Source organism: Cherax quadricarinatus, chromosome 33 (assembly GCF_038502225.1).
Source record: "Cherax quadricarinatus isolate ZL_2023a chromosome 33, ASM3850222v1, whole genome shotgun sequence".
In the NCBI taxonomy this organism is placed as follows: domain Eukaryota; kingdom Metazoa; phylum Arthropoda; class Malacostraca; order Decapoda; family Parastacidae; genus Cherax; species Cherax quadricarinatus.
The window spans coordinates 17,916,367-17,943,521 of NC_091324.1; the positions used below are offsets into that span (position 1 = coordinate 17,916,367).

At 38.3% G+C, this 27,155-nt stretch overlaps 1 protein-coding gene across 4 annotated transcripts; it reads right to left on the minus strand.

Moving 5' to 3' along the window:
* Positions 1-3,735: 3,735 nt before the first annotated feature.
* Mettl2 (methyltransferase-like protein) lies at positions 3,736-22,733 on the minus strand. 4 transcript variants are annotated; one of them, XM_070090879.1, is made up of 8 exons: positions 22,524-22,733; positions 20,697-21,072; positions 20,194-20,359; positions 17,390-17,542; positions 15,768-16,295; positions 13,548-13,661; positions 10,498-10,670; positions 3,736-9,312 (listed from the first exon to the last, which is right to left on the minus strand). In XM_070090879.1, exons 3-8 carry the CDS (start codon positions 20,334-20,336, stop codon positions 9,152-9,154), a joined length of 1,272 nt encoding a protein of 423 aa, XP_069946980.1. In that variant the 5' UTR covers positions 20,337-20,359; positions 20,697-21,072; positions 22,524-22,733; the 3' UTR covers positions 3,736-9,151. The 4 variants fall into 4 exon arrangements, with proteins under 4 accessions (XP_069946980.1, XP_053639965.1, XP_069946981.1 ...); XM_053783990.2 differs by having other exon boundaries at positions 22,654-22,719; XM_070090880.1 differs by lacking the exon at positions 20,194-20,359.
* Positions 22,734-27,155: the final 4,422 nt, after the last annotated feature.

The following is a 27,155-nucleotide window of genomic DNA, read 5'->3' on the forward strand; positions in this document are numbered from 1 at the left end:
ACTACAAATCTGCCACAACCAGCAGACCCTAACAGAACCCTTCAGAACCACCAGACCAACTACAGAAATACCAGAGATCCACTTCAGAACCACCAGTCTTGCTACAGAACCAGTAAAAACCCACTACAAAACTACTGATATTAAAAAGCCCTATAAAATTGGTAAAAAGCTCTACAAAACCTCTGAAGAGCCCTACAGTCCCATAACAGAATAAAGAATAATTACAATCCCACAACTTAATTACCCACCACAAAACCATTGCAGAACACTCGGACCACAACAGACCCACTACACTCGCTACAGAACCACCTACCCACTCCAAAACTACTGCAGTCTCACTACAGAACCACTACAGCCTCACTATAGAACCACAGGACTCGCTACAGAACCACCACAGAACTACTGAAAACCCACTAGACACTTCAGAATCACTACAGACCCGTTAAAAAACCACTACAGAAGCAACAGAACCACTCAGGCTCATCACAAAACCACTGTTGACCCACTACAATGGATCTACAACCCATTATAGATCCACTACAGAACCAGTGATGACTCACTACAGACCATCCATGGAACCAGTACAGACCCAATGAAGATCCACTACAGAACAATTACAAACCCACTACAGAGCCATTACATATCCAATACAGAAACCATTACAGTACTACCAAACCACTCAGACCCACTGCATATCAAGAGCCTTGTAATATAAAGGACTCCCCTTGAAGATTATTCATTATTTTTATCATTCACGGAACACTAAACCCAAATATCACTCCTGGAAAATGAGAGGCAATCTAAGTTTGATCCAAGAAAGGCAGAGCCTGGTCCAACTTTTTTGGATCAGAAATCCCTCACCAGCATCAGGCACCTGCCATGAGGAGTGTTGAAGGAGATTCATGGAAAATCTATCATTAAAAAAACATTCTTCTGAAAAAATCTAGCTGATATATGTAACATTTCATTACAATTACTGTATAGCCTAAATTAAATACCAAGCAATGACATTAAAAAAAGTGAGTGCCAAGGGAGTTGGCAGGTAGAAAGGATGTGGCTGGTTAGGGGGGGGGGGGGGGATAAAGGCTACTGACTACATGAGGGTCATTAAGATTCCATGTTATGTTCAAAATTAGATGATCATAACAGATGGATGGTGCGAACTATTTTTGGAGAAATTAAATTCTGTGAGAAATGATTTATAAATGAATTTAAGTATCTTGAGTCTCACTGCACTGACTTGAACTGAATTTCAGAAGCAAAAGTTCGAATTTGAAAGCATTCTAACTGTATTTATTTGGATAAAGCCACTCACAATGAGCCATCAAATCAATCTGGTAACTGAAGCAAGCAGTGCTACACTTCATGTTGAAGAGGAATCATATCAAAAGCGTCATCAATGACAATGAACAGATACGAGTTATTTTTTGTTATTAACATATTAGCCGTTTCCCACCAAGGCAAGGTGGCCAAAAAAAGAAAAACTTTCATCATCATTCACACCATCACTGTCTTGCCAGAGGCACACTTTTACTAGTTATAAAACTGCAATATTAACACCCCTCCTTCATTAACACCCATCCTTCAGAGTGCAGGCCCTGTACTTCCCACCTCCATGACTCAAGTCTGGCCTGCCAGTTTCCCTGAATTCCTTCATAAATTTACCCTGCTCACACTCCAACAGCACGTCCAGTCCTAAAAACCATTTGTCTCCATTTGCTCCTAACACGCTCATGCATGCTTGCTGGAAGTCCAATCCCCTCGGACACAAAGCCTCCTTTACCCCTCCTAATATTTCCTCAGAGTTGCAAATTACTTTGTAATGGATACCATGCAGCATTACAGAATTCATGTTTTCTTTGTCATCAATGATTTTATTCTTATATGTTGATTTGGACACCATATCCTTATTTTACTATAGTATTAACTTTCTTACAATGACGGTCCCAATAACAGTTTTTTAATGCTTGCTGTAAACTTAGATATGTTAAGTCACATTTGGTTGGTTTAGGTTACAAAAACCTACAAAACATATATCTAACAATAAGGAAATTAAAAAAAAAAGATAATACATCTGCCAACAAAGTGGCCAAAAATGTACAGAATATACTCAAATATGTATGACTATCACTTGCAGTGTGAGAATAGGCCAATTTGAATCACAACATTTAACCCTTAAACTGTAAAAGGATAGAAGCCACAACAGTTCTGCAGTGGGTAGTTAAAAAGAAAGCTTGCAATTATAGAGCTCTGAAAATGAGCTAACTACAAGAGGTATACTTTTGTGTGTTGAAGTTTGATATATTAAAGCCTGGTCATGATGGAAGACAAAAGCTAATTTTTTTTTCAATTTGTTTTCACTATGAATTTGCACTATTTACAAGTTTCACATATTAGATATGATTCAGTATGTGGTAATTCACAAAGCATGAACAAATACAGTGCAACATCCTACATCTTGCAGCATTGTTACAGCATTAGTGTGTGTTTGTGTTGTCTTGGTTTTCTGAATGAAAGACTGCACAAATAACATAGTTTATCTGGGCATTTTTCTCTCTCCTTTGATGCCAGATATGATACTGGACTTATGTCTCTCATGATGCATCGCAAAGATTTTCTTCTATGAGGAAACAGGATGCACTTGACATCAAGCTGTTTGAAGGCCTAAAATGATTTCTGTGTGAGCCAGTTAGACATCTACTGTATATATATGTACATTGATAACAGTTTAAGGGTTAATATGCATTCTTCTTAGGTTCCTCTAGCAGCTGAACATACTTATGAGTGGTATCCAGGTGACCATGAGAGGTATCCCTTGCCATTGATATATTCATGGGGAAGTGGTAATGCTGTCAGTCACACAAAGATTTGACACTAATAACCCCAGCCTCACAATATTCATTGTGCTATTGGCCAAGAAGCTGTCACTTAAAAAGACCCAGATATAACACATTCTAAAGTGGCCCATTAACTGCAGCGCAACACACTAGAGAGATCCAGTAGTTCTAGTTCAATATCCTCAAAAGGCCCAGGAGTTGTAGCTCAAAATTATTTTTTTTCAAATTCTCACTGCCAAACTCATGAAGAAGTTTTTTTAATTGTTTTTGTTCTTTTTCTGGAAGGGTTCACAGAATTCATTAAATCAGATTAAAAAAACAGACAGAATACAGCACCAAATATAAGGGTCACATCCTGGAAGCTAATAGGTTTTTCTGTATTAGAATTCATCACCTAAGGTTTTCTTAGCAAGTACAGAACAATTAATTTTAACATACAATAACTTTTGCTTTCTTACCTGTGAATATTTACTATTATCATCTTATGTTTCTTAGCAAGCTGCTACAGTAGCTGCTTACAACTCCAGCATTACTGTTATATTTACGGGGAAGAATGAAATCATAGGGGTAATACAGTGCCTAGGGGAGGCAATCAGGTTTGATTCAAGTGGAAAAGTAGTTATAATTCTGTGGATCAAGTGCCCTTCAGCATCAAGGCATCCCCATCAAGAGTAGAACTCAAGGAAAAGTTAACAAATGATAGAAAGTCGGATAAATCCCTTCCCTGCTCCTCTTCTAAGTATGCCCTGGTCACTGGTACCTAAGACCATCACTGACCAATTATCTATGGAAGATCCAGGAGATGCCACTATGGTCTGAAAAAATTTGTTTTGCTAGTATATTAAGAGGCTGTAAAATAATGACCAATTTTGATACTCAGTATCAATGAAACACAAGAAAAGCTGAAAATTTAATTTTACACTGAATAGTACATTTTTTTTATTGCTACAGTATATTCCTTAGAATAAAAAAATAGCTCTTTTAAGTGCTGTAACAGTAACATGATACAATTAATTTTTCCTTAACAGAATTAATACCAAATTTCTGCTTGTAAAACTACTTAAGATATACTGTACTATTTGAAATATCGTAAAAAATTCTTTTGCACCTTTGTATATTGACTTTCTTATTAAAAATTTTACTGTATATGTATATCATTTTTAAGTACGAAAAACTACTTTTTGTGTAAGGTTCGATGAACCACATATGATTACAACTTCTCTAGTTTTACTGCCCTTGTGTCAGTTTTGGTTCATTCTATCTCTTTTAGTTCAGTATGTGTTTTACCATTTTTTTAATTAAGGAACCTCATTTTCTTTCAATAACTTAACTCCAGTTCTCAAGCTGTGGATTCCCTTACAAACAAAAAAATCTGGAGAACTGACATAAAAGTTGGTGCTCCTTGTGGTTCAGCAAAACCAACATAGAAAATACCTTCTCACAGTGCACTTCAAAGTGATGTATGTATTCTCTGTCTGGATTCCCTTACTTGGAACAGATGTATCAGTACGCAGTGGCACATGATGTTTGGGAGGAGCAAACTGTGTAAGACCATCATCCATCACATGTCCTTGGCAATCAAACCCTTCATTATAATCTTTGAGGTGCAAAATTTCAGACATGACTATGCCGAAGGGACAAGTAGCACCATTAGAAGGCCTTATACATTAAACAAAACCTGTAGTTATCCTCGTCAACCAGCTTTGCAGAGCATAAAGGCTTGCTATGGGCTCTATTACTTTAAAAGATACAATCATCTTGAAAGACTGCCAACTCCTATTAGCAGTCTTGGAAGTTCTCATATTAAAAAAGAGAAACAAAATGCATGGGCACTCAAGAATCTAGTTGTTGACTGGTGCTCTTCAGCAGAGGACGCTGGAACTGTTATTGAATGAAAATGATTAATTTGATATTACAGTGGACCCCCGGTATTCGATATTAATCTGTTCCTGAGAGCTCATCGAATATCGAAAAGCGAATCAATTTTCCCCATAAGGAATAATGGAAATCAAATTAATCCGTGCAAGACACCCAAAAGTATGAAAAAAAAATTTTACCACATGAAATATTAAGTTTAATGCAATAGAATAATTACAATAACAAAAATATCAATAGAATAATAGCAATAGAATAACTGACACTTACCTTTAATGAAGATCTGGTGATGATTGATGGGATGGGAGGAGGGGAGAGTGTTGAAGTTCTTACTGTTTAGAAGGGGAATCCCCTTCCATTAGGACTTGAGGTAGCAAGTCCTTTTCTGGGGTTACTTCCCTTCTTTTAATGCCACTAGGACCAACTTGAGAGTCACTGGACTTCTGTCGCACAACATATCTGTCCATAGAGGCCTGTACCTCTCGTTCATTTATGACTTTCCTGAAGTGGTTCACAACATTGTCATTGTACAGGTTGCCAACACAGCTTGCAGTAGCTGTGTCAGGGTGATTTTCATCAAAAAAGGTTTGCACTTCAAGCCACTTTGCACACATTTCCTTGAATTCCTTCACATATTTTTCAGCTGCTTTTTGGTCCGAACTGGCAGCCTCACCATGCCTAATCACACTATGTATGCCACTACGATTCTTAAATCTTCCAAACCAACCTTTGCTAGCCTTAAATTCACTCACATCAGCACTCGTTGCAGGCAATTTCTTTACCAAATCGTCATGCAACTGCCTAGCCTTTTCACAAATGATCGCTTGAGAGATGCTATCTCCTGCTATCTGTTTTTCATTTATCAACACCAATAACAGTCTCTCAACATCTAACACTTGTGGTCGCTGTTTCGTAATCACAGTTGCACCTTTTGCAAGAACAGCTTCCTTGATTGCCGTTTTCCTGGTCACTATAGTAGAGATGGCTGATTGGGGTTTACTATACAACCTGGCCAGCTCCGACACAATCACTCCACTTTCGTACTTTGCAATTATCTCTTTCTTCATTTCAATAGTCATTAGCACCTTTTTTCTCGAAGGGTTGGCACTAGAAGCTTTCTTGGGGCCCATGGTGACTTATTTTGCAGAAACAAGCACCAAAAACAGCGATAATATGGAATGTACCGAGTGTATCCTTAGATGCGCGCACATTGCCTGGCTTGTAAACACTGGCACACACGGGGCAGTTCAGGCCACACGTGGACACGTCTCGTATGAATCGCATCGCATCGAATACTGGGTTTTCGATCGGATACCAAGGCGAAATTTTTGTGTTAAAATGCATCGAATACCGGATTTATCGGATACCGATGCCATCGAATACCGGGGGTCCACTGTATTAGAATTATTACTAAATGCTAAAATTCACTTGATAGAAAACAGAAGGTAGAGTGATACTGAGCTAAAAGTGGAAGGTTTATTCTGAACTGTTATCTTTTAACCCTTTGACTGTCGCGGCCGTACATATACGTCTTACGAGGTACCGTGTTTGACGTATATATACTCATAAATTCTAGCGGCTTCAAATCAAGCAGGAGAAAGCTGGTAGGCCCACATGTGAGAGAATGGGTCTGTGTGGTCAGTGTGCACCATATAAAAAAAATCCTGGAGCACACAGTGCATAATGAGAAAAAAAAAAACTCCGACCGTTCTTTTTAATTAAAATGCCGACTTTGTGGTCTATTTTCGTATAGTATTTATGGTTGTATTCTCGTTTTCTTGGTCTCATTTGATAGAATGGAAAACATATTGTAGAAATTGAGGTGATTTTGATTGATTTTACTATAAAAAGAACCTAGAAATGGAGCTCAAAGTAGGGGAAATGTTTGATTTTTGCCAATGTTCAAAAGTAAACAAATGATGCCATTGTCCAATAAATGTCCAACTAGCCATTCTAATATGCAGTCATGAATGGGTTGATGTTATTTATACAATTATTTCAGTATTGCAGTAGTCTGCATAATAGTAAGTCTTCTATTTTTTGTTTGAATAAAAATTCAAAATGGAAAGCAAGAGTAATATCAGAGGCGCCTGGAGACATGACTGATGAACAAAGAAAATGTTGTTTTAGAGCCAGGAATGTCTGCATTGTTCATTCTGGACCTTATTTTGAAATTGCCATATTTTTTAGTTTTTGTAAAATTGGCCAAATTGCAAATTTCTGACCACATTATTAGGTAGTTGTAATCGGTAAATGGGCAGTTTCTTATACTCAATCGATAGAAAACATGGAGTTCTAATGAAATAGCTATGAGTTTGGGCGACTGGAACAATGGAATTAGCCGAAAATAGGGCTCAAAGTGGGCGAAATCGCCGATTTGTAAAGAGCGCCGAAGTCGCTAACTTCGCAAGAGCATAATTCCGTCAGTTTTCCATCAAATTTCGTTTTTTGATGTCATTACAATCAGGAAAAGATTCTCTATCATTTTATAAGAATTTTTATTTTTTTTTTTTTTTAAATTTTGCGACACCAGGAGACACCTCAGGATTGAGGGTTGCGACAGTCAAAGGGTTAATCTTTCTAGAGATCATCACTGTGGCCTAGGCTTGAAACAAGCCTTCTAAACTTGATAGGAAACATTACAGAAATAAAAACTATTAAGATATACAGGAATATACAGAGTATGCTGAATTTTCATAACATTTACCTGCCTTCTTCATGTTTATGAAACACAAGAAGAGGTAAAAGCTCAGAACTTTTGTTTGAGATACATGAAAACATTTCTAATCTTATATAACCTGTCACTTCTGTCAGGCCTGGTTTTGTCAGAGAAGTGCAACATACGTAAGAGTAAGATAAACCTGTTCACTGGGATGATTTCACTGAAGACCGGGGTAGAAATTAGCCGATCTGTGGACCAGTATTCTTTTATATTATGCTTATAGACATGAGGCATAAGCATTATTGTTGCAAAAAGCAAATACATTTCTGCAACAGTTGTCTCTTTCCACCTGTGTAGTCTTGACTGTGGTGATATGATCGTATTTGCCATGGTGTACTCAAAATACTTATTACTTTCCCTGACAATAGTTTCCAACAATGGCTGGTCAAAGAATAATTCAAAGAATTCCAGTTCATTGGCCGTGGTTCCAAAGGGACAAGTAGGTAGAATTCCACTTTGAGAGTCATCAAAGTGGTGAGGCTTGGGAACAAAACTGGGATTTTGCTGCCAATCCCACATACGGTTTGCTGGTGGATACTGGACATCATAGGCTGGTTGTGCGGGTGGTTGTGGTTGTGGTGGGCTGGTGGCTGACGCTCCGCTTTGTCCTTGAACTGACGAGTCAGCAGCGTGGGTCCCAGCGTGGGCTGGTGAGTCACGCATGGCGGTGCCACTACCATCACCACTACCACCATCCACTGATGCCTGTGGTCTATCCATGCCAAGTGTAGCCACATCATCCTCACTATCACTACCTAAAACTGGTGTAGGGCCACAGGATGTACTCCGGGATGTACTCCGGGATGTACTCCGTCCCCTGGGCACAGCATAGGGTACACTACCCGAGCGCATGTGGCGGCGAACATACCGACGCTTCACTGGTGAATATGATTCCTCACTATCACTACTCGAATGATCGTCGAGCACAATAAAATCACAATCCACGTCACTATCATCATCATTACTGAAGTCAGAGGCCTGGCCACGCGAAAATATTAGTTTTCTCTTGTGTTGAAGCACAACCGACCGTGAGTCATGAGTGCACACACCAGAGGTAGAAGGTTGAGGATCGTCAGGGGTTTCTGCACTATTATCGATATCCTGGTCATTCCTTTCGGTCACTAACTGATCAAAGCCGTAGAATTCGTCTTCATTTCCACTTCCATCAGTGTCAGAACTATCAGATAGGAAGAGGAGAGTCCCAATTTTCCGGGGAGTGAGAGCTGACTTGCAACGAGGCATGGTGAACAAGGGTAACTGAGCCGGCGTTCCCACAATGCTATGCGGGCGCCTAGAATTTTTGTTTATGGTGCACACCCACCATGCAGACCCGTTCTCTCACATGTAGGCCTATGAGCGCTTTCGCGCTAAATTTGACAGCGGTAGAATTTTGGCGTAGATCTACGGTTTGGACACTCAATGTGAAGCCGTAGATCTACGGGATGGACCCTGAAAGGGTTAAAAAGACACGTGAGCAAATACTGTACTAGGAAATATTTATTAGAAAATGTTTCAGTCCTGAGACCTTGACTAAAACATTTTCTAATAAATATGCCCTAGTGTTTGCTCACATATCTTTAAAACAATTTATTGTATCAATTACCAAAGTTTACGAAAAGGAGTTAAACTGGGTTGATCAAAGGAATGGGTAGCTTCTTTCCTCGATTCAAGAGCCCTTCACCAGCAGTAAGACACCCTCTTCAAAGGGTAATAGGTTTCATGTAAGGGGTTGGTCAATGATGATTGGTTTGCGATATTTGGCTTGAACCCACACTCTATACATGGTCAGCTGCTTTCCTCTGTTTACCTGCAAGCGGCGATCTACCAGATTCTGAACTTCCTCCAATCCAGACTCAGTCATCAGATTTCGAACTTCCTCTGCAATTGTAAGTGTAAACAGGTTCTTGAGGATACGCAACAATTATCTAAAAGTTACTTTATTATAAACGACTCAAAAAAATTACAATACAGTGAACCCTTAATTTAATGGACTAATAGGGAAGAAGGGCTGTCCATTAAATCCAAATTATGAGATTTTTCCCATAATCAGAATAATGAATTTACTTAAAGAATCTCAATAACAGACAATTCTGGATTTAATGGACTTTGATGAAGATTAAGACACATGTGCAATTCCATGATGTTGCAGTGTCTGACAAGTCGTACAAGAATGGTATACAACACCGACAAGATGAAAATTAATGGACTTTGTTTGTTAAATCCAAAATCAGTTTACCTAGGGGATAGTAAAAATGACAATGCTGAACGTAACATACTCTGTCGATTTCCAGATGTACAGCCACAAAATTTGTCCCTTAAACCCAAAATATCTTAAAATCAGGGTCCACTACATCGAGGTATTACTTTTCACCTGAATTTCACAAAAATGGCTTATTTATTGGAAAATACCACAGGTCCATTTTATATCATTCATTTTCAAATACTGAAGCCATTACAATCTAAACACATTAAATGTAAATACTGTAAACTGTGGTGAGAAGAGCCCACACCCATATTTACTCCCCAATACTGAAATTTTCCCACCCAGTTTAGCTTTGTTTTGCTTACAGGTAGTCACCCAACTACTTTTCATTCATAATATTCACAATTAATTCTTTCTTCTCATCTGTACTACACCTACACACATTCAAACAACCCAACTTCCAAAATTTCCTTCTTTTTCTTTAGGTCATCTATTATGATACAAATTACTTATGGAGGAAGCATTCTACTCCACTTCCCCATGTATGTAAAAAAGAATAATGGAAGACTGCTATCATAGGGAATATACATCATGTTTACTCTACTCTCTATATTAGAAATTAAAATATTCTTGACTGGTGGTGTACAAGTTAGATGCAACCTATATGACAAGAAATTAGAGAAAGCTACTATGAAAATGTGCTTCCAGTTTTTAACACATTATCCATGTCCTACCAAGGCAGAGTGATGCCAAAAGGAAACATATTTACCATCATTCATTCTCTAGTTCTTCCATAAGTGCACAGACATCACATTAAATTATCTTGCAGAAAATGGCAAATCACAATTTTTTATATATACCTTGAGTAAAGAAGTAGCACCTTGTCCCATCTCCACGAACATAGAAATTGTCTGAAAGGCATCTTCCCTTCTTATATCGGAGTTGTGCCATATCATAGCGACCATAATCACGAAAAAGCAGAATCCCTCCAGGACGAAGATAATCTGACATATTCCTCACAACTTGTTGTAATCTGAAAAGAAAAGTGAAACAATATTATGACAAAAATCTGAGACAAATAATGAAAAATTAAAGCTGGCTAATACCCTCGTTTTTTGCTTCATGGGGCTAATTAATACGCTTAAAAAATGCATACCAGCACTGCTAACACCAAAGTGGTAAACTGAGTTTGCAATGCTTTGCTCAATTGCTAGCGCACTCACCTCACACAATGAGGTCTGGAGGTCGATCCCTGGTATGGCTGGGAAACATCAGGACATGTTTCTGTAAGATACCTGGGTGTCCATGTTCACCCATCAGTAAAATGGGTACCTGAGTGTTAGTTGACTGGTGTGGGTCACATCCTGGGACAAAATTGACCTAATTTGCCTGAAGTGCTCTGCATAACAAGAGGCTTTCTATTTTCTTTATTATTATGAAAAATAGGAAGGTTACATGAGTTCCATTTCTTCACACAAATTCTGAGTGTTCTTTTAAAGTTTAAGCAAACAGCTTCAAAAATAAACTAATGAATCATTTGATGTATTGCTTTGTGGCCCATGGAGAATATATTCGCCATTTTTTCCAGTTGAAATATACAGCATAGTTAGATTTTATTTGTCAGCCAACTTTAGTATTACACAGTACCATATCACACCTTACAGCAGTATACAAAACAGTATACTGTACATGGTATGGTTTTTCTTGTTACAGTAGCACAGTTATTACGGGGACAGAGCTATACAGTAAACCTTCAAATTAATTTAGTAATATGGGGAGGGGGAGGAGGATATACATTATTGCTGATTGTCTACTGTTTCAGAATTAAATGACCCACCAAATTTTGTCTCAGATTTCTGAAGTCCATTAACTCAAAGTCCACTAAAGTAAAGATTTATTGTATTTTTATTTTTTTATTAACACATCAGTTGATTCCCACCAAGGCAGGGTGGCCCGAAAAAGAAAAACTTTCACCAACATTCACTCCATCACTGTTTTGCCAGAGGGGTGCTTTACACTACAGTTACAAAACTGCAACATTAACACCCCTCCTTCAGAGTGTAGACACTGTACTTCCCATCTCCAGGACTCAAGTCCGGCCTCCTGGTTTCCCTGAATCCCAGACCCAATAAGCTGAGAAGAGGTTGACCTGCTACAGGTGGGGGCTGCCAGAATGTAAAGCAAGTCATACTTTATATTACATTACTCTAATTTTTAAGAAATTTTTTTATGAGGTGAGTTTACATTGATATTTTTAACCTAATTATATTTTCTCATTTGCTATTCACTTAATGGAATTAAATTTATGACATATGTGCATGTATATGTATGTGTGGGGGAAGAGGGGGGGTTCAGAATACAGTGGAACCTTGGTTTTCATGATTAATCCATTTGAAAAAGTCTGACGATAAATCAAATTGTATGAAAACAGAAGCAATATTTCCCATAAGAAATAATGTAAATCCAATTTCTCTGTTCCAGACACCCAAAAATACTAACAAGAAATATATTTTATAGAGAATAACTATAGTTTTACATACAAACTAGGGCATACAAAAACCGAGGTTCCACTGTATAACCATCACACTAAGTAAAGGCTGACTGTAGCTAATTAAAAAATAGCATAAGATAACTAAGCAATCACTGTACAGTGTATATTAACCAGTTTGTGGCTTGCTGCATTAAATGATCCACACAGGTTTAGCACTTCATGAAATACCCAGTACAATGCAAAGCATATTGTCATTTCTTCATCTGAGTGTCTTGGAACCTTTATGGGTCGCTTTCACAGGATTTTTCAAGAATGCAACCCATATGGAGAAAGAATAGATTTTCTACATTACCATTCATATTTTGTAAGGAAATAAATGATGAATAAAATGACACCATAATAATCTCTTCTATTTTTTACATGAAATATTTTGAGATGAGTCCCTCAAGCAAACTGGTAGTAAATATGCATGACACAGGCTTGCACACTGTAAAATTACACCCCAAACCCAAAACAAAACCAAAAACCAAAAAAGGAAACAATATAACATGCCACTGATAATGTTTGACACTACTGTTGCTCCATCAAACGGATGCTGTTTGTAACGGGTCGACAAAGCTCCTGAAGAGCGAAACGTTGCCACAATAAAATGTCACATTAGTTGCACTTGTGTCCTTTTACTTTACATACAAAATAAATACATACAAATATAGTGAAGTCTACATAAAGTTTTTCACCATCAAATGTCTTTTCATTTTTTCTTTATTTTTTACACATCAGTTTTACATGCTAAGAGCTGTTATTCTCTCAGTTCATTTCAAAGCCCAGTCCTATCTAAGGCATACTAACACTCCCCAGGACGTGAACCACAACAGTCGACTAACACCCTAGGTACCTACTTACTGCTAGGTGAACAGGAGCAGAAGGTGTAAGGAAACATGCCCAACGTTTCCACCCTTACTAAGAATGAACCCCAGATATGCAGTAGGTAAGCTGACTGCACTGCCAACCAAGCCATAGGTTACATTTTACTCAATCTTATGAAAGGCATTAAGGGCCACACATAAAGGATCACACACAGCTGGTGGACTGTTGGTTGTGTAAATATGGTGTACAGTATTGACTATTTACTGACTCTCCAGCTATTTTTTTTTTTTTTCAACAAGTCGGCCGTCTCCCACCGAGGCAGGGTGACCCAAAGAGAAAGAAAATCCCCAAAAAGAAAATACTTTCATCACCATTCAACACTTTCACCTAACTCATACATAATCACTGTTTTTGCAGAGGTGCCCAGAATACAACAGTTTAGAAGTATATATGTATAAAAATACACAATATATCTCTCCAAACTGCAACTCTCCAGCTATATACTAGTAAAATACTGAATATGCACAGAGCAAAGAATAGTACATAACTTACTTGTCAGGAAGAAGTGAAGAGAGGACAAATATACACACAATAACATCTAAGCTTGCCTTTGGGAAAGGTGTCTGCCACTCTTCACTTGTCACATCACATACAAAAGCATGGCATCTGACAACAGAAAGGTCTGTAATTAAAATTGCTTGTATAAGGAAAACATATTCTTGTGTAAAAAAGAGCTAGTATATCAGCTGAGGTAATTCTGACTGATGACAATTCATAGTAATATCCATCCTTTTAAATGACTATTATATTTCTTTACATCCACATTCCCCTTGTCATTACTGATTTCATTAGATAGGCAAGGGTAACACTATGCTAACAAGGATCATCCAGCACCTGAAGAATAAGAGGTAATCCAATGAAGAAAGGATATTCCTAATTTTTTGGAACAAGAGCCCTTTGCTAATATCAAGGAACCCCTTTTGAAAGGTATACTGCCCTTGATTATTGTTTTCATTCTTTTTATCCCTATTCTCCCTTTACCTGTGCCTGTCTGTCTTAATGAAAAAATCACAATACAACAACTGGAGCAACTCACTACTAACCCAAAATTTGGAGAGTAATCTTTAAAAGACATTTTTTTGTTTGTCATATAAAGTTTCCTTTCCAAATTGTGGTTTAGTTGCATCTTGTGTCTCTTCCTAGTTTTTCCAGAAATGGATTTATGGAGCACACAGGTGCACACACATTGCTCCCTTAAGCTGTGAGCTTCATTTCATAATGACACTACAAAATCATGCATTTCCACACATAATTACTTTCATTAACTAACAAATAAATGCAAGGAAAGTGTGTAGCACACAAAAAGACATATCACTATTTATAATTGTAGTATATTGCTCATTACACAATGTGATGAATCTCAGTGTGAAATGTTACTACTGCCCACATGCTGTTTCCACCATTAACAGAGAAAAATAATTAAACATACCATAAAATAGTTACAGAATTTTGGAAGTGTGCTTGTGTCTGTGTGAGAGATCCATTTTGAGGTTCATTGACAAGTATGGCAATTTAAGTAAAAGGATACAAGAGCAACTAATGAGACATTTAATACACAAATTGTTCACTCTCCAAGAGCTTTATCAAGGCTTGACAAAGTTCCTAGAGAATGATAAATGGCTGTAATTTCTCTTTAGTTGCTCTTGTGGATTTTTTTTTTTCAAGTCAGCCATCTCCCACCGAGGAAGGGTGACCCAAAAAGAAAGAAAATCCCCAAAAAGAAAATACTTTCATCATTCAACACTTTCACCGCACTCATACATAATCACTGTTTTTGCAGAGGTGCCCAGAACACAACAGTTTAGAAGCATATATGTATAAAGATATACTACATATCCCTCCAAACTGCCAATATCCCAACCCCTCCTTTAGAATGAAGGCATTGTACTTCCCATATCCAGTACTCAAGTCTGGCTATATAAAAATAACCGGTTTCCCTGACTCTCTTCACTAAATATTACCCTGCTCACACTCCAACAGCCTGTCAGGTCTCAAATAACATTCGTCTCCATTCACTCCTATCTAACACGCTCATGCATGCTTGCTGGAAGTCGAAGCCCCTTGCCCACAAAACCTCCTTTACCCCCTCCCTCCAACCTTTTCGAGGACGACCCCTAGCCCGTCTTCCTTCCCCTGCAGATTTATACACTCTCCATGTCATTCTACTTTGATCCATTCTATCTAAATGACCAAACCACCTCAACAACCCCTCTTCAGCCCTCTGACTAACACTTTTATTATCTCCACACCTTCTCCTGATGACGGTTAGTTTCTGAGATTGCTGCTTGTGTATGTCAGCAAACAAAGATGTGGAAAAATTATGTTTTCTTCCTGTTCGTCTTCCTTGAAATATAGAGTTAATAGCTGATGGGATGCTGATAAATCGTTTGCTGTTACTGTGCAATTTCTGAATAATAATGAGTCTGAATTTTATACAGAAAAATGTGTGTCTAAGTGGGTTGAAATAATTAGTTTTATTTGACTGGTGCAGTGGCATTAAAAAAAAATGCTAACAAAAAATCGAAGTATGTACTTGATAAAAAAAAATGGGGGTCGGGGAGGTTATTCAACTCAACAACACACACTGATGAATGTTCACAGCTGCTGAGTGATATCTGTAAAACAATTATTTTTGCAAATACTGTTGCTCATAACTTGAGGACTCTCCTGTACTTGTTACATGCTAATAATGACTACATTTACATCACCTACCTTTTTTCTTCATAATCTGGGGACTCTTTAATTAAGTCAATAGCTGTGCTAGAAAAATCACAGCAGTAGACAAACAGGCCTTCATTATTGTTAGTTTGAAGAATTGGAAAGACTGTATTGCCCACACCACATCCTACTTCAAGAATACGAAATGTAGCACTTTCTCCAGGGTATGCTTCCTCCATTTCTATATTTGCATTTGTAATATTTGTTCGGTATTTAAAATAAGTTTCATCTAATGCAAAATTTTCAACTTTTGTATCTTCTGATTCACTTCTTGTATTATCAATAGAGTGTTCTATTTCAAAAGAATTTTCTTTATCCATAAAATCTCTGTCCTCTCTTGTTATTACGGGTGTTTCAGACTGACTATTTGCACCTGCCTGCTGATGACAAACAGGAAGATGCTCCTTTTGTGCTATTTGTGTTGGTGCTTCAGATGAATTAAGCTTCACTGGGAAAGTATGTGCCAAATGTGGTGCCAACTCTGGAAATTCTGTGAATAGCCAGTGTCTATCTTTGAAGAACCTGAAACGACAAAGAACATTTTACATTTTATTATTACCAAAAATGTACACCCTACAACCAGAAAAACATCTTTATTTATTGTTGGTTCATTTGAAATATTTCTTCTTTCAACGCACCGGCCATATCCCACTGAGGCAGGGTGGCCCAAAAAGAAAAACAAAAGTTTCTCTTTTTAAATTTAGTAATGTATACAGGAGAAGGGGTTACTAGCCCCTTGCTCCTGGCATTTTAGTCACCACTTATGACATGCATGGCTTAAGGAAGAAGAATTCTGTTCCACTTCCCCATGGAGGTAAGAGGAAATGAACAAGAACTAGTAAGAAAAGGGAAGAAAACCCAGAGGGGTGTGTATATATATGCTTGTTCATGCATGTGCAAAGTGACCTAAGTGTAAGTAGAAGTAGCAAGACGTACCTGAAATCTTGCATGTTTAATAAACAGACTTATCTTTAGCTTTAAGCATTAACCTTAATTCAGTGAAAAAGCCACAGGGAGTAGACTTTTATTCTAGAAAACATTTGGACTTGCAGGACTTTTATCAGATAATGTTTACTCTATGTAATGTTTCCATTACATCACTGTCAGTATGTACTGTGTGCATTTGTCTACACAGCCTGACTGAACTGGAACTTGGACATAGTAATGGCTTAGTTTCCTCTTGAAAGCTTCCATTTGTTTTTTAGCATCTGCTAATAACAGGTTGAAATACCATTTGCCAATGATGTTCACATAGTGTTCTCTTAATGTACTATACAGTACAGTACTACTAATGGAACCCTTGCTTTTCACTGGGTTAATTCTACACTTCCTCCCCATATCATTCACTCAAGTTGTGGCAGTGTGTAGATTGGGGACCTTGTGTTGTTGGATTTTTAGTCAGGTATATACCCAAGAAAACAAGTGTTTCCTTAGAGAGGCCATTCCCAAGTGAGAGTCACTAAAACTTCACTGTGGTGTTTACAAGACCAAAAAAATGAGAAATTTTATCTGGGAGATTTTGGTTACTTACTTTACTTTAAGTGCCAAAAGCACCTTTGTTACAGTGCTTTTGAATTTGGAGCATTCAAAAATTTTAATTTCTTTCTCTACTTTACCTGTTTTGGTGAATACTGTAGAAACTGTTCCACTGCTCTGCTGCATTCTGCTCCAGCCTTGCAATTTCTTCAGCACTTAGTGTTACTTCAGAGTTCTCCAAAACCTTGGCTTGAGCAACAGCCTCTTGATTCTCATCCCAAACAACATTATCCCTAGAAAGTAGACAAAATGATGTATCTTTCAATTTTTTTTTACAAAAAGGCAGAGAACGTTGTCCCTTAATTTGTGTGATAGAGTAAAACATCGAAATCTCAGCTCTATCAGGGCTGAAGACTGTCTGAGACTTCCAAATGCCAAAGACCTGTAATGATAAAAAGTATATGGGGCAGTTTCAAGAAGAGAAAAAAATCTAAGTGTATAAAATAAAAATAGAAATCGATAATTGCTGTTATCTTTTTCCTCTTGTAATATGTCTATTGTAGAAAGTATATACAATGGAACTTCGGTTTTCATTACTTCGTTCCAGAAAGTCTGATGAAAACCGAATTTGACGATAACTGAAGCAATATTTCCCGTAAGAAATAATGTAAATCCAATTAATCTGTTCCAGACACCCAAAAGTATTAACAAAAATACATTTTATAGAGAATAACTATTGTTTTACACACAGAAAACATTGAGAAATAAATATAAAAGACTACTGAAATGGATAAATGAACACATAATATCACTTTTACCTTTATTGAAGACTTGTTGGCGTATGGAAGCGTATGGAAGAGGGAGGAGGAGAGGTTATTGGTTGGAAGGGGAATCCCCCTCCATAAGGACTTCAGGTATCAAGTCCCTATCCAGGGTTACTTCTTTTCTTTGTCTTTTACTGGCACTAAACCCCTGTCGCAAAAAAAAAATCTGTCCAGGGTGGTCTGTTTCTGGTATCTCTTTAAGATTTGCCTAAAATGGGACAAGGCATTGTCACTGAACATGTTGCAGACATGGCTTGCAACAGCTTTGTTAGGGTAATATTTCTCCACAAAACTCTGCAACTCACTCCACTGTGTACACATGTCCTTAATCACTGAAGAAGGCACATTCTCCCCTCTTTCTTCTTCCTCCTCTGAAGCAATTTCTTCAGCTGCAATCTGTTGCTGTTCCAGTTAAGATGTTGCAGCTCTTTGTCAGCACATTTACCCCTTTTGCAACATCAGATTCCTTGATTTCTCTTTTCTTCACCAGGATGGAACTGATCATTGATGAGGACTTCCCATACACCCTGGCGGGATCAACCACACTTATGCCACTTTCATATTTTGCTATGAGTTCTTTCTTGAATTCTATCATGTTTCTCGCCTTTTTTATCAAAGGGCTGGCACTCGGAACTTTCTTTGGCCCCATGGTGGCTTATTTAGCAGTCACACTCAATAAACAAGCACAAAAAGCAATGGATTATTATGAAATGTTTCAGATGAATGCTTAGGGTAATGCTCACTCGATGAGAAACAAAGCCAGATTGACTCAGAACGCGTGGGATACTTTGTGTGGGTGTGAGCAGGTGGACACGTTTGGTACAGCAGACTGATGAAAACCGAAAGCTGGGACAAAATTTTGATGAAAAAAGTTGTTGAAAACTGAAGTCAACGAAAACCAGGGCAAACAAAAACTCAGGTTCCACTGTATGTACATGATCTAAGCATCTTGCTCAGCTGAACATGATGCATCTGCATTATGGAGAGGAGAAATGGGGTGGGGTTCAGGCATTGCAGTGTGGGAGGGAACATGGGGTTGAGACAAGAAAGAAGGGAAAAGAGGGGTGGGATAGAAATGTGGGAAGGTAGTAGTGAGTACAACTGTGAGAGGGAGGGTGCAAGGTTAAGTCATGTATCTTTCATACTGAATATGTCCAGTACGCTGAAGCAGCTGCTACTACAGCCCAACCAACCAATGTAATTATTAAATATGTAATGTACTTAACTAATCTTTGCTCCCCCCCAGAGAAAACGTCCCAAAATATACATAAAGAATATGTTCAAAATAACAATGCATTTGGTAAAAAACTAACCAAGAAAAAAATATTTACAATTTAACCCAGTAATGCTTGACTGATCTTTACCCAACAAATATCAGCTCTTTATTCGTGCATAAAAACAACATTCACAAAGTGTGAATGCATTTGCAATGAAAAAATAGAGAAAAAATCAGATATGCAAACAAATGTGAGCTCTCTGTACACATAAAAAGATCATAAAAAACAAGAAAAAAAATTTATTCATTCATTTACAGTAAAACTAATTCTTAATCAGCAAGGACTGGATGTCTTCATGGAACATCAAGCATATTTTCTTCTTTAAAAATTTATGTCAGGACAGGAATTTTTTTTTTTTCAAAAAAACTTGTCTCATCTACATTTAATATTTAATGAGCACTGTAAGTACCCTGTATAATGTTGTCAAACTTTTTCACAAATGCATCTGTTGCTTGCACATTGGTACTAGTAAACTTGGCATGCAAAAACACAGTAAATATAAGGTAAGGAGTGAACAAAGGTAGGAAAATGTTTACTACTAGCTATAACTCCTCCTTCCGCCACCCACATCCTTTATGGCTCTGCCATTACAAGTAGTCTGCTGCTGTAAGGGCAAGTCCTCATTCCTAAGGAATTAACTGGTTCTAGGGTGCCAATATCATAAGTGTCATAAACTGGAATGTAATAAATTAGGCCCCCACCTTTATGTTCAATTAAATGGACAGTGTTGTTACCATAATATGTTTGTGGCAGTATTTAATAATCACAGTTTTATCTGCAAGAAAACATGCAAGTTACCACAACTCGCACTATACCCCAAGAGTTATTTACAGATTTCCTTACCAATTGTTATATTTGAAAACCATTTTCCAATCCTTCAGTTCCCTCCCTCCCCCCTGTGGCCGTTGTCGTCCAATTGCTTTAGTGGTCACACATCGACCCAGCAGATAAGAGGTTTTACTCCATAATTTTAACATCTTATTCATTGTGCCAACACCATGTCAAAGATCTGAAAAAGTGCAAAAGAGGTTTTTTTTTTTCCAGCATAATGCTGACAGTGTAATATGAATCCTCTTAACTTACAGTACAGAATTGCAGTATTTAAATACAAGAATAACCTGCAGGTACAGCTTAAAACATTGCACCAATTACTCATATACTTTCCAGTGTGAATGAAGTTCAGTGTACAGTACTAAAAATGCTTGCTGTAGAATTTTACTGGACAGTTTGTGTATCAGATAGGAAAAGCAGTTAATGCACATGTGACATAAAATAAAAGAGTGGTGAATATTGCCTTGGCAATATGTATATATCAATACTATTCTAATTTGGATAAAAACACTTACCAGGCATTATGTTCAAACATATTTTTCTTGTCTTTCAAGAACCTGGTTCCAAACTGTGGTCGTTTCCCCGGACAATCATGCCCACTTGTTTCTGACATCTTTGGTTCTCAATACTGTAGTACTGTTTATTACAGTCTGAGAGTAGCACCTCCTGTTTTATTTTGAATGACGGTCGAGGTTAATATTTTTCTCTTGTTCACTATCTCAATTATGGAATCTGCCTTATTGGTTCTTGTTTGAAGGTTTTAGTCCTGTAGCTTTTAGCCTATCATGGAAGAAAAGAAAGCTTCAGATCTGGTGTGATGTCTTGTTACACTGCCTAGAACTTTTCCGGTGATGAAATCCATCTAAAATATGTGATCTCCATGCTATAATCCTGTAAATAAAATAATAAATTATTCACTGGTCAAGGTGAAGTTTATTTAGTTGTAATAAATCTTTCCTACTACAGTATCCACCTTTCCAGTGATGATCTCTAGCTACAGACCAAGGTGTGCCACTGACATGCTGTCTGTAAAGGGTTCCTTAAATGTAAGTGGTAAAGCTATACAGGAATAACTGGCCCTAAATGTGCAAGCATATGAATTCAAGGTCACAGTGCTATACTAAAATACTGTAGATTAAGCAATGCCTTGTAGGCAGGAAACAGTGTCTCTACACAGGGATGAATCGGACTTGGCAACGTTTTAAGTAGGGTGCAACAAGGTTCCATTTTGGGACCTACTCTGTCTATGTAAAATAATGTACAGCATGGTATTTGTACTTGAATTTCAAGAAGAGGCAAATCCATGAATGGATAATTCAGCACAATGAATTGTGAAGGCTAAATCTTAAGTCCTATAATTGTTAAATGCAATACCCATGTGAAATGCAAGACTTTATGGTACAAGTATAGTACTCCGCTGAAAATAGTCCTTGAGGTATCCCCAGAAGAGGGATACCTAGAGTGGTTCACTGAGCAACTTACTCTTCTACCCATTTCCATGTGGTAACTTTATCAAGACTGCATCTTCAATTTAACCTGAAACTTTCAACATTTGCATACCTTGGTAAATCAAAGGTTAGTATTCTTATCAGACAGCTAGCTCACTAATTACCAATTTTGTAACTAATTTTTTGGTTCTATACTCATCCTTTTACAGCAACACAAAACAGCGGTAAATTAAACTCATGAAAGGTTTTCCTACCTGTACCAGACACTAATTGTTTGGCAATAGACTGGGTGATAATTCATACTGTCACTTTTTGTTGACTTATTATTGGCTTAAGGTGATTTGTTGTGGTGAATCCCGAGGCACAAACTGCATAGGTGAAGTAGGAACAGATTAAAGTAGTATAATACAAGCAGTAATGCTGATTCGACCTAGATTCAATCTAGGAAGGGAAGATATCCACTTCCATAGATCAAGAGCTCCTCACCAGCATCAAGACACACCACCCTTGAGATTAATAAGTTTATTCAGGTATATTACACAAATTTAGATTTTTGCAATGGAAATGTCTCCTTGTCTGATTTTATTTGGTTATCCTAGATAATTTACACTATGTATAACTGTACCTATCTGTACCTGTTCTTAAATAAACATACTTAAGAGTATGCATTATTATTATTATAATAAAAAAGAAGCGCTAAGCCACAAGGGCTATACAACGCTGATTAAGAGTATGCAAATAGCGTTAACTCCCCCCGGTGGTTGTTTTGCATAATTAAGAGTAAAATGCATGTATATTACCTAATTATTACATTCATAGCGAAGCGTTAAACCTCGTATGAGTCATACAGCACTTTGGTTTCAATCTAAGGAAGGGAAGCAGAAGGTAAATTACCTATAGTACAACAGTGGCATTTTCATTGGGAATTATGTACCATCAGGCTGGTTAGTTACACGCTGGGAGTCTATCTGTCCTATTATGCCAACATCTACGCTTCACCCATGCATCACTATCTTCTACCTACATCAAATATTTACGAAAATATTTTCAGACAGGTATAGGACAATGTGGGCATAATTTACACTCATTTTCTTTACCTTGTTGTTGTTGTTGATGTTTTAAAGGCTACCAAAGTTTTTGCCGTATCGAACCCGGCTTCCCGGTGGTCGGGAAATTATTACGGCCAAAGCTAGTCAAATTCAAATTCAAATTCAAGTCGATGAAAGGAAAGAATAAAGAAAAAGGATAAAGATTTTATTTCTTTGTAAAGGTTACAATGTGTAATTACAACTTTGGTTTGCTAAGTACAAAGAAAGCCATTATCATGCCGGGGCACTTCGGGCAGACTAAACCTAGTTCATAATAACCACTTAAATCTAGACAAGATAAGAGTGGTTAACTCTTATTAAAATCTTTATTTAATCTTAATACTAATGCGAGGTAGTCAAGGTGTAAGTAAGTTTACTCAGTTACACAGATTATCATACACAGCAGCATGTGTAGAGAACCTAGGGTAACCCAATAAAAAGTGACTGATTTCCATTGGGATGGAGGTTTATAAGAATAATAATCTTGAAGGGAACAGGAGTTTCCCTTGCAAACTAAAACAGGAACCAAAAGTTCTCAGTTAAGTCTGGTGTGCCTTTTCCCTTATAAGCCCCAGCAGTGCCTAACACCTACACCCTCGCGTGAGTTCAGCAACCAGTTTTCCACCAAAACCGTAAATTATACGCAGAAAGGAAACATGGAACTGATGAACAGTGGCCAGGATATTAATGTGCCTATCAGGTACAATAAAAAAACAAGCGTCCCAGTTAGAATGGCAAAAAAATTTCACCGATGCTCAGGCGAGAGGGTAACGTCTGCACACCACTAAGGTTGGTACTCACCTAGTTGTATTCACCTAGTTGTGGTTGCGGGGGTCGATTCACAGCTCCTGGCCCCGCCTCTTCACCTGGCCGCTACCCGGTTACTTCCCGCTCCGTGAGCTTTATCATACCTCTTCTTAAAGCTATGTATGGATCCTGCCTCCACTACATCACTACCCAGGCTATTCCACTTCCTAAAAACTCTGTGACTGAAGAAATACTTCCTAACATCCCTGTGGTTCATCTAAGTCTTCAGCTTCCAACTGTGACCCCTAGTTGCTGTGTCCCATTTCTGGAACATTCTGTCTCTGTCCAACTTGTCTATAGCTCTCAGTATTTTATATCTTTATCATATCCCCCCTAACTCTCATCTCTTCCATGTCGTCAGGTCGATTTCCCTTAACCTCTCTTCGTATGACATATCCCTTAGCTCCGGGAATAGTCTTGTTGCAAACCTTTACACTTTCTCTAGTTTCCTTACATGCTTGGCTAGGTGAGGGTTCCAACCTGGCGCTGCATATTCCAATATGGGCCTAACGTACACAGTGGTGGCTCAGAAGTAATGCTGCTGGGACTTTTGGGTTTCGAGGGCCACCACAGTTTACGACCTACTTCCTAGTTTCTGTGGTAGAGGCCAAAGTTAGCCGGGAATTGGGAAAATACAATTGTTCCCTTGTTGTTTCTATGCCCTTCTGGAATAGAAACGAGAACAAAAAGTTTGCATTAAGGTCAAGTGAACCCCGCGCCTAAAGCCCAGAAGAGCCAGATTCCCATACTCAACATGGTTGCTAATTGCCTTCCTCCATGCCTTAGAGATCCGTAGTACAGTTAAGTATGTTTATTGAGATATACACAAATACAGTTACATAGATTATCATACATAGCAGCATGTGTGTAGAGAACCTAGGATAACCCAAAAAAATCAGTGACTTATTTCCATTGGGGTCCTTGTGACAAGTATTATATACTTACTAAAAACAAGTATCTTAATTAACTAAGTAAAAGCAGTTACAATAAAATTATTATAAAAATCAAATAAAGTGCTAAACTGACAAGGGTCATATAGTACTGTGGGGCAGAAAGTAGTGCCGGGGCTATAAACAGCTAGGTGGAGAAGGGATCAGAGGTGAGGGAAGGAAAGGGCTGGAAGGGACGCTAGGGGCTGTGTGTCAGAGTACGTATAGTGAAGCAGCTGCTGACAAAAAGACGAAGTCAAAAAGTGATCGTTAAGTTAAAGGCAGGGCCGTCTGCAAGAAAGGAAGATAAGGTAAGACTAATAAAGTTGGTAGAATTACCGACAATATGTAAAGTAAAAGGACACAAGTGCAACTAATGTGACATTTTATTGTGGCAACGTTTCGCTCTCCAGGAGCTTTGTCAAGCCGTTACAAACAGTACATGGACACAGAGGGTATATATAGGCTCAGAGTGAGGTGCAATACTAGTGGTAGTAGTAATAGTAGTAATACAGTATGTTAGAACAATTAACTTGTACATGAGTACAAGTTACTACTACTACTACATGAGTACAAGTTAATTGTTCTATTATATTACTACTACTACTACTACTACCACCACCATTAGTATTGCTCCTCACTCTGAGCCTATATATACCCTCTGTGTCCATGTACTGTTTGTAACGGCTTGACAAAGCTCCTGGAGAGCGAAACGTTGCCACAATAAAATGTCACATTAGTTGCACTTGTGTCCTTTTACTTTACACAAGGTAAGACTGGTAGGGTGGCGGTGTAAGTGGAGGTAAATCCTGCGAGCTCGCTGGTAAACTGGACAATCCATAAGAAAGTGAAGAACTGAAATAAGGACCCGACAAACCTCACAGAGAGGAATAGGGCGTCGTTCCATGAGATACCTATGGGTAAGGTGAGTATGGCCGATTCAGACAGGAGAGTGCAGCCTAAGTACAGCCTCCCGAGTACAGCAATGGTGGTAAGAAGATGGCCACAAACCTAAAAGCAGTTTAATAGAGTGCAATTTGTTATGGTGCATGTCCAACCACTGTTGTTGCCAAAGGCTGCAAAGACGGGGCAGAGAGAACTGTAAAATAACCCCTGAACAGAATACCTCTGTAGGAAACCGGAAGATCACGTACCACTGACTGTGCAGCAGTATCTGCCTGTTCATTGCCCTGCACATCAACATGTCCAGGGACCCAACAGAAAACGACGTCTTTGTTTTTGCTAGCCACAAGGCACAACCATAGTCGAATACGAAGGACCAGTGGATGAGGGGAAACAAATTGTTGAATGGAACACCACCGCAAACCCAACACCATCAGATTTAGAACCGTCTGTATAAACAGTGATGGCATGAGCATGTGACCAGTAGTGATCAAGAAAAAGAGAGCGAGAAGCAGCCATAGGTAGAAGAGCTTTGACGCATGGCAGTAAGCTTCCCTACTGCCGTGCACCAAAGCTCTCCTACAGACACAAACCGTCGGAACCTCCCAAGGGGGAAGGGAAAAGGCAGACACTATATGAACATACAAGGGAGGCAACTGGAGAGAAGACCAGAGTGAGTGAAGAGAGAGAAAACGGTCGGAGTAAGCAGGAGCGCCGAACAAATAATGGGCTTCTACTAGAGTTTGAGACCAACCTATATGTAGAAGAAACACGAAGGTCATGAGAGCGGACAAAGTAACGAAGGCAATGAGCATCACGATGATCGGCTAAGGAACATTCGCCTCAGCATAGAGGCTTTCGTATCCTACAACGTACTCAACCCTTGTCAGTTTGGGTTCAGACGGAAAAAAAGTACTAATGATGCTATTATATATATATATGCTTGAACTAATATACTCTGCACTTGAGAAAAACGAATTTCCCCTGGGACTTTTCATAGACTTACGAAAAGCTTTTGATAAAGCTGACCATGACTCTCGATTACCTAAAATCTTATCTTAACAATAGAACCCAGTATGTATACACATATGGAGCCAGTTCCACTGCACAACCTGTTCTTGTTGGAGTCCTACAGGGGTGTTCTTGGGCCACTTCTCTTTCAATGACCTACCAGACACGTCTAATCTCCTAAATCCATTTTAATTGCAGATGACACAACTTATGCCTTTTCTCACCCAAACCCAACCATAAATAACAAAAAAGGCACAATACCGTGACTGGAACGATACAAACCCAAACCCAACCATAGTAACATACAGTAAATGTTAAACTGCTAAAAATATCTGCTTGGATGATTACCAACAAACTTACTCTCAATATAGACAAAACCTACTTCATATGCCTTTTTGAGATCAAAAAAGACTGCTAGTACGGAGTGTTTATTAGCAAAGGCATTTTGCACCTACGTATCTAAGTGGATCAAGGAGTCCAAAGTAGAGCGACCCTTGCGAAAGCCATATTGGCGAGGAGAAGAAAGACTTGAGTTTCCAAATACCATATCAGACATCTATTCGTAAATCATTCCATCACCTTGCAGACTACACTGGTCAGAGCAATGGGATGATAGTAATATAATATAATAATCTTTATTTACTACAAGTACATGTACAAGGTATACAGCCCTAGCTGACAACAATGACATACTACTACATAGAAAGCCACTTGTTATGTTAGGTAAGACACATATGCAACAGTTAGGTATCTTTATTTCGAAACGTTTCGCCTACACAGTAGGCTTC